General features: G+C 46.3%; 1 protein-coding gene across 1 annotated transcript; it reads right to left on the bottom strand.

Annotated features, from left to right (window-relative positions):
- Positions 1 to 6,913: 6,913 nt before the first annotated feature.
- LOC119331665 (formin-like protein 6) lies at positions 6,914 to 11,285 on the bottom strand. Its single transcript, XM_037604822.1, has 4 exons — positions 11,007 to 11,285; positions 8,784 to 9,487; positions 7,880 to 8,101; positions 6,914 to 7,786 (listed from the first exon to the last, which is right to left on the bottom strand). Exons 1-4 carry the CDS (start codon positions 11,080 to 11,082, stop codon positions 7,139 to 7,141), a joined length of 1,650 nt encoding a protein of 549 aa, XP_037460719.1. The 5' UTR covers positions 11,083 to 11,285; the 3' UTR covers positions 6,914 to 7,138.
- Positions 11,286 to 13,203: the final 1,918 nt, after the last annotated feature.

Genomic DNA, 13,203 nt, shown 5'->3' with positions numbered 1-13,203 from the left:
CATGTCTTGTTACGAAGAAGAGCATGAAACTCCTTCTCCATAGCCTCTCGCCAATGTGGAATGCGCAGGGCAGCCTGATATGAGCGAGGCTCAGAAGATGGATCCGCAACAGCAGCAGCCAAACAAGCAGCCAACCAAGCAACCGTACCATCCTTACGTTCCTTAGGTTTGAAAATGCCACTGCGACTGCGTGTATGTGGTCGGGACACAGGAACCACCGAGGTCGACGGAGCAGCCTGCAACGGGCTGGAGGACGGCGACGTTGACGAATCAGCCGGTGACGAGGAGCCAGTCACGGTAGCCTCGGACTCGGTCGACGAAGAAGGCCGGCCCACCGGCGAAACCGGCAGAGCAGACGAAGCAGCTGGCGACTCCGGCATCACAGACCGGGCCGTTGGCGAGCTCGGCATAGTGGGCCGTGGCGCGGCCGGTGTCGCGGGCCGATCCGCGGATGAAGGCGACGTGAGGACCCGAGCCGCGGGCGAAGACGGCGTGACGGGCCGAGCCGCAGGCGAAGACGGCGTGACGGGTCGAGCCGCGGGCGACTCGGCGGCCGCTGGCGAAAAAGGCCGAGCCGCTGGAAACTCGGCGATCGCTGGCGTAGCGAACCGAGCAGTGGAGATGCTCGGCGCGACGGGCTCGTCGGGTGACCATGCATGAGCACGCGAATCGACGCCATGCAACATAGGGCGATCGACGTGCCCACCAGAAGACGACGATGATGATGGTGAATCCTCCAACAGCTCCAAACGAGCTCCACGTCCGGTTCCTGCATCATGGTTAGGTAACAGCAAAGGAGAGTATGCAACATCATCAAATTGGTCAGAAGCAACAGAGGATGAATGCAGGGATGGTGGTTCGACAGTAGACACAGGAAGGTTGGCAAAGGGAAAAACATGCTCATCAAACACGACGTCCCGAGATATATAGACACGATTAGTGGGAACATGAAGACATTTGTAACCTTTATGAAGAGAGCTATAGCCAAGAAAAACACACTTCTTAGAACGAAACTCAAGCTTGCGCTTGTTATATGGACGAAGATGCGGCCAGCAAGCACACCCAAATACCTTGAGAAAGGTATAATCAGGTTGTTCATTAAGGAGAACCTCAATGGGAGTCTTCATGTTTAAAACACGAGTAGGAGTACGGTTGATGAGAAAGCATGCAGTGGTGAAAGCATCACTCCAAAACCGAAACGGAACAGATGCATGAGCCAAAAGAGTAAGACCAGCTTCAACAATATGACGATGCTTACGTTCGACTGAACCATTCTGCTGATGTGTATGTGGACATGCTAAACGATGAGCTATCCCAAGCGACTGAAAGAAAGAGTTGAGGTTGCGATACTCGCCCCCCCCCCAATCCGACTGGACATGAACAATTTTGTGCTTGAGAAGACGTTCAACATGTTTTTGAAACTGAACAAAAATATCAAACACATCAGATTTGCGTTTAATAAGGTAAAGCCAGGTAAAGCGACTATAAGCATCAACGAAACTGATATAGTAATTATGACCACTGACAGAAGTCTGAGCAGGACCCCATACATCTGAAAACACAAGTTCTAAAGGATGTTTCACCTCACGACTGGACTCCGAAAAAGGAAGTTGATGACTCTTCCCCTGCTGACAAGCATCACACACTGCTACATCTTTATTACTAGACAAACTAGGAAGCTCATGACGACGCAAAATATGACGGACAATAGGTGTGGCCGGGTGACCAAGACGAGCATGCCACTGTGACGGAGAGACCCGAACTCCACTGAAAACGCGAGCGACGCCAGGATGCTCCAGACGGTAGAGGCCCTGGCACAACCGCCCACTAAGAAGAATATCCCTCGTGCCCCGATCCTTAATAAAAAGATCAAAAGGGTGAAATTCACAAAGCACATTATTATCACGTGTGAGTTTAGGAACTGAAAGAAGATTACGGGTCACAGATGGAACTCGAAGAACATTGCGAAGCTGAAGATTCCTATTGGCATGTCTAGTGAGAAGAGATGCTTGACCAATATGAGAGATGTGCATACCTGCTCCATTGGCGGTGTGGATCTTGTCGGAGCCATGATAGGGTTCATGAGTGTGAAGCTTCCCCATCTCGCTGGTCAGATGCTCTGTCGCCCCAGAGTCCATGTACCAGTGTGGATCGATGGAGTAGGACTAAGTGTGTCCCTGTTGCTTCTGCGGCGCGGGACGATCAGCCATGGCGACCTGACGGGCATTGTTGCGTGTATCTTTGCCGTCATTGCCAAGACCAAGGAAGCTTCGCTGGAAGCGCTTATGACACTTGGAGGCCCAGTGCCCATCGCGGCCACAAAGCTGACACACACGTGGACCGCCAGCCCCCGATAAGGTCGCAGTAGGTGGGGGGGCCGAGGCGGGCGACGATGGCAGCCCCAAGGGAGACCGGGGTGATGAAGAAGAGCGGCCACCCTTGGTGGCGGCGTTGGCCGAGAGGGAGCCAGTGCCCCTGGTGCGGCGAGTCTCGACCCGTTGCTCAGTGAGAAGGAGCCGAGAGAAAACCTCGTGTGCCAGCATGGGTGTCGAGTTGCCCCGCTCGTTGATGATCTCGACTAAGGCATCATACTCCTCATCAAGACCATTGACAATAAACGAGTTGAACTCGGAGTCGGTGAGGGGCTGTCCAATGGAGGCCAATGTGTCAGCGAGGCCCTTGACCTTGTTGTAGAACTCAGTGGCAGTGGAGTCAAGCTTCTGACACTCTCCAAGCTGACGACGGAGTGCAGAGACACGAGCCTGGGACTGCGCTGCAAAGGTGCGCTCAAGGATGGTCCAGGCCTCATGAGACGTCTTCGCGAAGACAACAAGGCCGGCAACTGCCGGCGAGAGCGACCCCTGGATGGAGGAGAGGTTCGCCTGGTCCTGCCCCGTCCAGACGCGATGGGCCGGATTGTAGACCGGACCGTGCACGCTGTCTACCAACGCGGGTGGGCAGGGAAGCGATCCGTCGACGTAGCCTAGCAGGTAGTGACTCCCCAAGAGCGGGAGAACCTGCGCACGCCAGAAGATGTAGTTGTCGGCGGAGAGCTTGATGGTGATGAGATGACCGAAGTGAAACGGCGGCGGCGAAGACGATCCCATCGAGGAGGCTGCCTGGGGTGCAAACACCATGGAGGCAGCCAGAGGCACCGAAGCCGATGCGGGAGGAGGCGGGACCGCAGCCAGGGCGGGCGCCGCAAAGCTCGCGGCCGGTTCGGACGCCGCAAGGCTGGCGGCCGGGGCGGACGCCGCCAACCCCGCCAGCGGGGCGGTGTGATCCGCTTGCGGCAGGAGCGGCGGGACGACGCCTGCGGAGTCCGCAGCGGACGGCGGCGCCGCGGTGTGGACTACGAGGTCACGCCCAAGCGAGGGCGCCGGCGGCGTGGAGAAGACGGAGCCGATGCTCCTTGTCCCGATCGGAGCCGGAACGGAGACGGCATCGAGCGGGAGGTGGAGCAGAGCCGCAAGAGAGGCCGGGAGGAAGCCCGCAGCAGTGGAACCGGTGGTGGCGGCGCTCGACATGGCGGCGGCGCGATCGGTGGCGCGGCGGCGCTCGACATGGCGGCGGCGCGATCGGTGGCGCGGCGGCTGCGGTGAAGGCGGCGGCGGCGGCTGCGGCGGCGGTGCGGGTATTAGGGTTTAGAAGCGGAAGCGATCGTAACCTAGCGTGATACCATGTAAGACAATAAGTTTTGGGGAACCAGCACCACCCTCTAGGGGTGGCTTATCTCATTATATATAATGGTTGTGTTACAATACGTACATAAGTACAGAAGCTATACATAGTCTAACACACGTTGAGCTAATCTGTCTTCCTAAACTGAGGGAACTGGTATACGATGTTTGGTTTTGTGAAAACCCCCCAGTGTCTTTTGGCTATGTTCCCCAGCTTGATCACGTCTGCTTTGCTTGTCCTGCCCAGCCTTGGCAGAAGCCATTCGTGCTGAGCCAATGTTTATCTAGTGACATAAACCTGTCGAATCTGCTTTTGAATTTTTACACTCAAATGGTAAGTTTCTACTACAATTCTCTCTACTTCTAATTATTATCAATTTATTTAAACATGTGTTTCTTGCTTCATGTTACAATATTCTCCATATTTCTGTTCTTTTAACTGCAGATATGGGTTGAACCTGAAGGTCCACAACAGCTCACCCCTATATTCAGCAAACTGAGAGATGTGCACCTTTGCGGTATATTTACTGAATGTGATTTGGATTGGACTATGTTTATACTTGAAGGTGCACCTTCACTGGAGAATTTTCATGTAAGCCTGTCATTCGGTTCTTTCAATCCACACTTTGACCATATAATGACATGTTTACATTTTCCATATATGCAGCATTAACATATAGGGTACCAGCATGCATGTGTAATATACTAATATTAAACCACTTAAGTACTATATATATTCTATCAAATGTAGTACATACAGGGCTCTCTAGGATATATCAACAGGGAGAACCCGTGAATTGTATATAGGGATGATGGTGTAATCCTGGAATACATGGCAGATAAGTTGTTCTTCAAGGTTGTTTGTGTGCTTCATAAGAAATGTGCGTAAAGGCAATGGATATTTTCTACTCCCTCCGTAAAGAAATATAAGAGCGTTTAGATCACTTCACTAAAGTAGTGATCTAAAATTCTAAATGCTCTTGTATTTCTTTATAGAGGGACTATTATGTCTAACCTCATGTTTAGATTCCCCCAAAATTTCTATCGATTTTTTCTTAGTTTATTTACTGCTATGTAATTGGAATCCTAGAAAGTCATTGCTTTATTCAAAATGCTATATAGGAAATTCCATTTCTTCAGATACCTCCAAGAACTCTAATTCCAGAAAGGTTCTAAACTTTTTTAAGCACACATTTACTTTTATGTCTTAACTCATGCTGCGGCCATTGTGCTGCATTTTGAAATGTTGATGTTGAGGATGCCAATTTCTAATGTAGTTTATTTTTTCGGTTCATGAAGTTATCTCGTCACTCATGTGAATTCAATAAGTCCGAGGATGATGCTGAGAAGACCAACTTGGTGCGGCAAGCATCCAATTTCAAGCACTTGAAATTGAAATTGTTCGTGATGAAAGGGTTCGAGGAGGAATACAAGGTGATGAATTATATACGGCTCGTCATGGAACGAGCCGTGTGCTTAAAAAGAATTGAGTTGCCTGCTATATCCCCATGCAAGAAGTGCACTGCCATATCTCCAAGATTTCCGGTGGATGAAGCTAGCAAGCACCGCATCAGGGAGCAACTCAGATACGGATTATCCTCATCCGCAGACATAATAATCAGATGATGGTACAGTCAATGAGTAATCCGCAAGGATGACAACGGGCTTAGCCTGGTCGATTGTGCCTAATAAAGAGAAGTCCACTCTTACTGCAGCTGGAGTGATGTGTTAGAATTGCTGCTATATAGAGCCTGTTTGGGACTGCATCGCTTCACCAAAATCAGTTTCGCTCCATTAAATTCACTTTGGAGCAGTTTCATCCGGAAGTTGTAGCCCTACCAAAGAGAATGTTTGGCTTCCATCTAGCTCTAGCTTCAAGAATGAGAAATTTGGTGGAAAGGATCTATTTGATTGGTCGAGGGGGGAGAAACGAAGGGGTATCCACTTACTGGTGGCAGTGGTGGGTAATTTTCACCCAACTCCAGCTTCTAGAGTTTTTTAGAGCACCCCCTGAAGAGCTTCATGAAAAACTGGGAGTTGTGCCCCAGATTCTAGTTTCTTTGTGGAGCGGCATATCGTGGAGTTACCCCGTTTGGCTTGTGTTTTCTGGAGCGGAGCTGAATTTTAAGGAGCAGAGCAGTCCCAAACAGGCTCATAATACTGCGCATTAGGCGCAGACAGTTATAATATTTTCTGTTTTTTTATTATTGATAGCCAGGAAATGGTCATGTGGTTCTTGACTTGTGTGTACTTTAAACTATGTTGTTCAATTTAAGTGAACTGTGCACTGCGGACTTGCTACGGTTGCCGGAGGCCAATGGCTTATATCATTCAGATGCAAGGCATTTGCAAAATGTGTCTGTGGTGAAATATTTTGGGGAACTCTATCCATCTCTTTGTAGATGGAGCTCTAGGCATCCCCCACATCCAATGGTGTCATTCTAGCATTTCATCAAAGCCCTAAACCCCGTCCCGACGGGGAATTTGATTTTAACACAGGTTATTTGTAGTTTGATTATTTGCCCTCCCATCTGATCATTTTCCCCATTTAAAATTTGAAAAGGTTTGATCTTTTGCCGTTTTGCAATTAATTATATGACTTCTTTTCCTTTTCCTATGAGGATAAATAATACTCCCTCCGTTCGGAATTACTTGTCTCGAAAATGGATGTATCTAGAACTAAAATACATCTAGATACATCCATTTTTGCGACAAATAATTCCCAACGGAGGGAGTAGACGGTAAAAAGGATTCACCAGTTTTTTGAGTGGTGCGGGTTGGAAGATCAAAAATGGTTTCCAGAGGAATAGAAAGCTCCATGTTCTGAAAATGTTTGAATTCGCCATTTGACAGAAAAATAGCCCGAGCTGAAAGTCCAAATCCTTTAATTGAATATATATACTGTTTGACTCTATATCATGTTTTTTGCTAGTTTGGTTGAATTGAGGAAGTGAAGCAGCCCATCTTGTCTCAGCCTGTGAGTTATGGATCCATCTCCAGGCCACAATGTGAGTTCCTGGCAAAATCCTTCGCCGCCGTATGCATCTTTCCTACCGCGCTTAAACCATTTCTTGGACAACCTCAGGATATACTTTTTTAGATGTAGTGTTCGAAAGTGATTGGTTGGTTATAAACTATTCTTGCCAAGCTCATCAAAAGTTGCCAATTTTTGGCACCTTTTGATTTTTGCCAAATGTTGGCATCAAACCAATCAGCCATGAAAATGATAAAAAGAATCGAAGCTCCACCTCTAGCTACCATATGCCTCCAACTCCAAAAACTGGAGAGATGATTTGATAATTTCTCACATGTTTAACCAACGTAAACTGTACAATGCTTTTGGTCTGGACGACCAGCAATTCTCCACTCTACTGTGGAAGTGTATGTGTTTAAACTACATTTAGGGCGGTACCATGGACCAGTGCTGCCCCAGTTTACAGTAGCACCACGTCGCAATCTCAAGATCCTTCCAGTTCTATCGACTGTACTTCAGCATCAGCTGTACCAGCTTCCTCGGTATCTTCGTCGAACTTTGGCGAGCTAGACGATGCGCTGCCTGAAGGTGAACCTGATTCTGAGTTAGCGTCAGAATGTTCAGCAGTGGCTGCGTCAGCTTCTGTACCTGGGGGGTCTGCCAACTGCGCATCAGAATTGGCAGTGCTATTGGTTGTACTCCCTTCTGATTCCTCCCCTGCAGAAGCGTTCTCAGCGAGTTCGTCTTCTTGAGAGGTTGGGCCTACAGATTCAGCTTCTTGCGAGGATGATGTATCAGCAATAGCATCGTTGTCGTCCTCAAACTTTGGTGCATCCACGGAGAGTTCACGATCTTGAATGGTTGGACCTACGGATTCAGCTTCTGGTGCAGAAGAATGGATATTTTCTGGTTCCATCTGAGAAGTCTGGACAGATCTGCTATCTGGAATGTTATGTTCAGGTGTGCCATTGCTGATTTCTGTTTCCTGCATGGATATCACATCAAAGCCATCATGCACGTTGTTCAAACCATTCTGCTCTGATGCAGCATCCGTGATGTGATTGCTTTCGCTTTCGCTTGACGGCTCAGAAGTGTGAATCGATGTGGTCGCATCAATCTCCGAAAATATAACCTATCATTATCAGGCAGAAATACCCCATTAATATGTATAGAGGTAAAGTGCACAGCTGAATAAAGCTATAAAATGTGAGGATTATCTGGTTACCTCAACTCTGAAGTCTACGGGAAACCGGTGTTTCGTGTCCCACAGAATGTCAATCTGGTCCCTATCAAGTAACAGAAGATTGTCTTCAACAAAAGCCGTGCTAAACATAACTCTGAATACCATCACTTCATGTTTAAAGTCCTCATCCACGCTGACGCACTCCATGACAATGTCTCCTCGAACAGGACATCGGATATTAATCTTGATTATCTCACTGTCTTCCTGAAATTATAAACAAAAACAGTGTAATGTTTTCAGTTCGGCAATTTAAGCTTAAGGATATCTTGCCAGTAGCAATTTCCAAGTGAAAAATAAACTATCTATATGAACTGATGCAATATTATGCGCTTTCAAGTTTGAACTTACTCAGAACCATTATAGAAAACAAATTGAGCTATATGTGTAAACCAATAATCTCTCACAGATGACCAAGGAAATCTGAAGTATTTCAAGAAGGGAAAACTCTACATATGTGTTAACCAATACTCTCTTCATTCTTCAACCTATCTAACTTCAACCATTCAACTGTCCAACCCAGATAAATTCGATAATATGGTGGTATTCAAATAAGCTAACTTTTGCTGATGTGGCATAATCGCCAACATCACGGCTGGGTAAGAACTAGAAAAGGTGTAAACTACACTTAACCAACAGTTGGTGCAACAAGGATTGTTTTGGCCTTTTTGGTCAGGGGTGTGATTCGAGTGTTTTGCAGTTTATGAGGTCAGCGCAGAAACTAGTTGACTTAAAGAGTTCAAGGGTCTAATATTTATGTTTTCCCATTTTGAGAATAGGTCAGTAATGAACTAATGATGTTCAACTTATAACCCTACATTATAGACAAAAACCACAGCCCTGCTGTGACAGATCACTGAGTAATTCATGATACAAAACAAAATTATACCTGCGTGTAAAGCTGGACAAAATCATCTGTCTTCGGAGTTGAAAAGAGAACTTTGGCACTACTGTCATTTGGAGCCAGGGGATCTGGGCCATAAATTCGAAATATTGGCCTACATCCCCCTTGACCATCAAAATTCGGTACCGTCCTGATGATTGCACAGTTCAAGTTCAGCATCCTGTCAGCAGGAGGCCACAATTCTGGTGATTTGTGCCGTCTTGACACATACTTCAAGTATCTCAAATGAGAAGGTGCTGGGTTCAGTGGTGAGTAGAGCTCAACCAGCCCAGGTGGTGCATATTTGTGGATCGTCTCCAATGCCTTCCTCTCATCTTTGCACCTTCGAAGGTAAACCAGTAGGGCTGCCAATGCGAAAGCAAGGACCGGCCACCCACCGTGTTCTGAATGTATAAGCAGGAAGTTGTCCTGGCTTAACGAGAGCCAGCTTTCACTAGACCTAAGAAAATGGTGAATCATCTCCAAGGTGAGCAAAGGACACCCCTCATAGTTACGTGGATAACCCATCGCACTCATATCATAGCCTGAGAAAATGCGGGCAGTTTGGCTGTTCTTCTTTCCTCCCTCAAAGTTGAATACCATTAATGAATCGATGGAGTAGCGTGCAAGTAGCTGTTTTAAGATGCCTCCAATGTATGGCTTCAATTCGTCTTCTTCAAGCATATCCATGGAGAAGCACTGGTCAAATACTGGAAAGTAAAGATGTAGTCAAAAGTTAGCATCTAAAAGGTGACAATGAGAGCAATATCAGTTCTGCTATTAATAAGTGAGATCACCGCAAACATACAAAGCCTGTCCAGTGGTAGCAGGTGAGCGTTTCCATATACTCCCTCCGTTTTTATTTAGTTCGCGTATTAGCTTTGGTCAAAGTCAAGCTTTACAAACTTTGACCAAGTTTATATACAAAAATATTAAGATATACAATAACAAATCAACAACATTAGATTTATTATTAAATGTACTTTCACATCGTATAGATTTATTATGATAAATGTCTATATTGTTTTCTATAAACTTGGTCAAACTTTACGAAGTTTGACTTCAGTCAACTCTAATATGCAGAGTAAATAAAAACGGAGGGAGTATAAAAGTAATGTGAACAAAGCATGTACCCACTTTGAAACATTTAACTTAAACAATAAAACACCCATGCACACTGAGAAAACAAAATGGTAGTTGGTAACTTGGTATGCATATGCTACGCAGGTGGATGTCTGATAGAAACAGAATGATATACTAGTTTCAGACAGTCAGATTCATCAGAAAGCAAGAAACCTTGTTGAATTGTAAGCCAACTTACTCGACCAACTGCTAGTTTTTCTGTAAAAAATGACCTAATGAAGTAATGAGAAAGAAAAATAATTCCAAGCTGCACATAAGTTCATTTCGCAGTAAAAGGAGAAAACAAATACCTACTGCAAAATATATTTTTATATCAGGCACGGAGCTTCGGGCTTTAAAGCATCTCATTACTTGTTGTGGCTTTGAACTGTGACCTGATTTAAGCCATTGATGACTAATTCATAAATCAGGAGGAGCATCCCATGCCCTGAAGCATAGGAATTCATGTTCGTGCCCGAAGAAGCTAAAGCCCTCGGGCCACCTCGTGCTAAAACTTGTTGAAATGTCACCTAACGGACCGAATCGCACTGAATGAACACGTAATGCCGGAGAAAATAATGACAGCCTGGATAAGCAACTAATCCTTTGTATTCTAAAGTGTTCCTGTTATGGTCAAAAACGCAAAGTTCAGCCACAGCTAATGAATGGGCCTCCTGCGCAGCCTCTGCCGGGTCAAGACAAGAAAGCAATGTCACCACGATAGCACAAGGTCTTTGACACAGTCATGTCGCCTGATAAAATTTTATATTAAAGAATACCCTACATACTGTCCATACGAATTTTCTCACAGGCTAACAACTGCAGAAGGAACATATAACAATATCGAAAGAAGAACAAGAACGGAACAGGTCGCGATACTAATCGCAAAGTCGCGGACTAAAACCTTGGAGGGTTCGAGCTGAGGCACCGCCATGCACGCAACACGAGCAAGGTTTTCCGGCGTGCGACGCGTCCGTCGCACGAACAGGTCCATGCCGAGGGCGAGCAGCCGTGCAGGTTTTACCCGTGCTGACCTCGAGAAAAGCTTAATAATAACCAAACAAGTGCCGAGACGAGAAGGGGGGGATTGGGCGAGGAGGCACGCACCCAGAATGTTGCTGGAGATCTCGACGAGCCCGGCCGGCGACCGCCGGTTGAAGAGCCGCCGGAAATACAGCGACATCTGCGGCGGGGAAGATGGGCCGCCCGGGGCGCGGAATTCAAAAATGCTACGGGCAGCAGGGCCGCCCAATCACCCGGCGGGCGGGGGTCGGGCCGAGCGCGCGGGGAGGAGTAACTCGGCTCGGGGCTCGGCGGCGGCTATATGGGAATGGATTTGGGGGTTGGGGGGGGAGACGAGGCGAGGCGAGGCGAGGCAACTGGGTCTGGGTCTGGGTCTTTTCCTTGCGGCAATTTGTTTTCGGAGGAGAGAAGGAAAGAAAAATTAAAAGATTTGTTTAACAGGTCGTCGCGGGCGCGGGCGCGTGCTCGTGCTGGCTCATTCGCTCGACTCGTCGTCACTCGTGAGCTGCTTTGCGGGGAAGAGAAGATTTCCGAGCGGAGCGGGCGGGGCCCACCCGCCCTTTTCCTCGTGCTTTCATCATGGAAAGGAAACGAAAGGCGGATTTGGAATTTGAATGTTGGGCGAATCGCTTTTGCTTTTCCTCCGGCGTCGGTGGCTCTTTTTGGATGTGGAGTCTGGTACGCCTCTGTTGCATAATATAAGACGTCTTTACGAGCACGGAAAAACGTCTTATATTATGGGACGGAGGGAGTAGTAGTTCTGTTTTGAAAGAACGGTTGTGTGGAGCAAAAAGGTTTGAATACGATGGAGTGGTATCGTTTTGGAAGAACGGATGTATAGGACAAAAAAGGTTTGAACGCAGGGGGAAGCAAGTTATGATGCTAAATAATTTTGGGAATTTTTACTTACAAGGAAACTAAGAAACTCATGATACTAATTCGGGGAACTTTCGGAACAAACGTCCAATGCATTTCGCGATTTTCCAGAAGTCCAATTTCGAATGGATAAGAGAGGGTACCACAATAAATAATTTCAGAAGTTGTGTCTTTTCTAATAAAACCAAGGATTTCATGGTTACCAATTTTGGGAGGAAATTTCATGATGTTCCATGATTTTTTTTTCCAGTAGAAGGTCGGAAGCTTCACAATGTTAGTTTCATGTTGTTGTTTCTTAAAAAAATATGTTCCGTCTAAGAAAACAAAGAATTTCATCATATTTAATTATTTGGATGTTTTTAAGAGAAGATGCTACATCGACATGAATAAATGGGAAATACAAACCTGGATAGACTATGATTGTTTGATTTTTGGTATAGGTAGAAACACTATTAATGCAAAACATCAGCATGAGCACGGATAATAAATTTAAAATCCAAAGTGATTATGCACCATCTTGCAATGACAGAAAAGCTTTTAATGTGCATGGCCCACATATCTAGGTTTGTTTACATGTATTATTATGCACTTAATTGCTTTTCCCTACATGCCCTAATCATTGATTGAGATTAATGCCTTTTTCGGAACGAGAGAGCCAAAAAACCACCCCTCTGATGGCCTTTCCTTTTTTTCAGTTGATATTCTTTGGCAACATTTCTTGAAAAATGATCTTGCATTATTTGTTTTCACATTATCTGAAAACACTAGGCCCGGATTTGTGGATGAATGCCCTCGATGGATTTGAGTTGATGCCTACATCAAAGCACTTGGTTTGACCAGTCCGGCTAACCACACCTTCTTCATTCTCTATTACCCTCCCTCGTCTTCCTGCCCCGACACCCCTTTGCTTGGGCACGCCCCCATCTTTTCTAAAAGATATTGATGCCAATGTTCCATTAATGCAGCACTGCCACCATAGTTCTCTGCTCTCCACTGCTACCATTGACGCTCCTTGTTGCCACCCTAGGTCCCCTCCTCTGCTGATGGTATCAACTGGTATTTTGCTCATTGTGTGTATCAGAGGGGAGGTGAATGATGATAGAGGGAAGATGTTACATTGGCAATGAAGGTTGGGTCAAAATTTCAGTTACAAGAAAATTTGACAAATCATCAAAGTGTAACAAATGTGGAGCGAAAGATCCAGTCCCATTTCTCCCAAGGATGTGTGAATTCCTACATTACATTTTCTCACTGCGACAAAAGTCGTCTCCTCCATTTGAGAAGTCAAGGTGGGTCTATTTCACAACACATTTTTCGTATGACCTATAGTTCAAGAAGCCATAATGACCATTCAACAAGCCCTAACAAAAAACCACACATTTCAACCGTGCAAGTCTAACTATAG

This window comes from Triticum dicoccoides, chromosome 7A (assembly GCF_002162155.2).
Source record: "Triticum dicoccoides isolate Atlit2015 ecotype Zavitan chromosome 7A, WEW_v2.0, whole genome shotgun sequence".
Taxonomy (NCBI): Eukaryota; Viridiplantae; Streptophyta; class Magnoliopsida; order Poales; family Poaceae; genus Triticum; species Triticum dicoccoides.
Note: the sequence above shows the minus strand (reverse complement) of the source record. Positions and strands in the feature narration are given on the sequence as shown.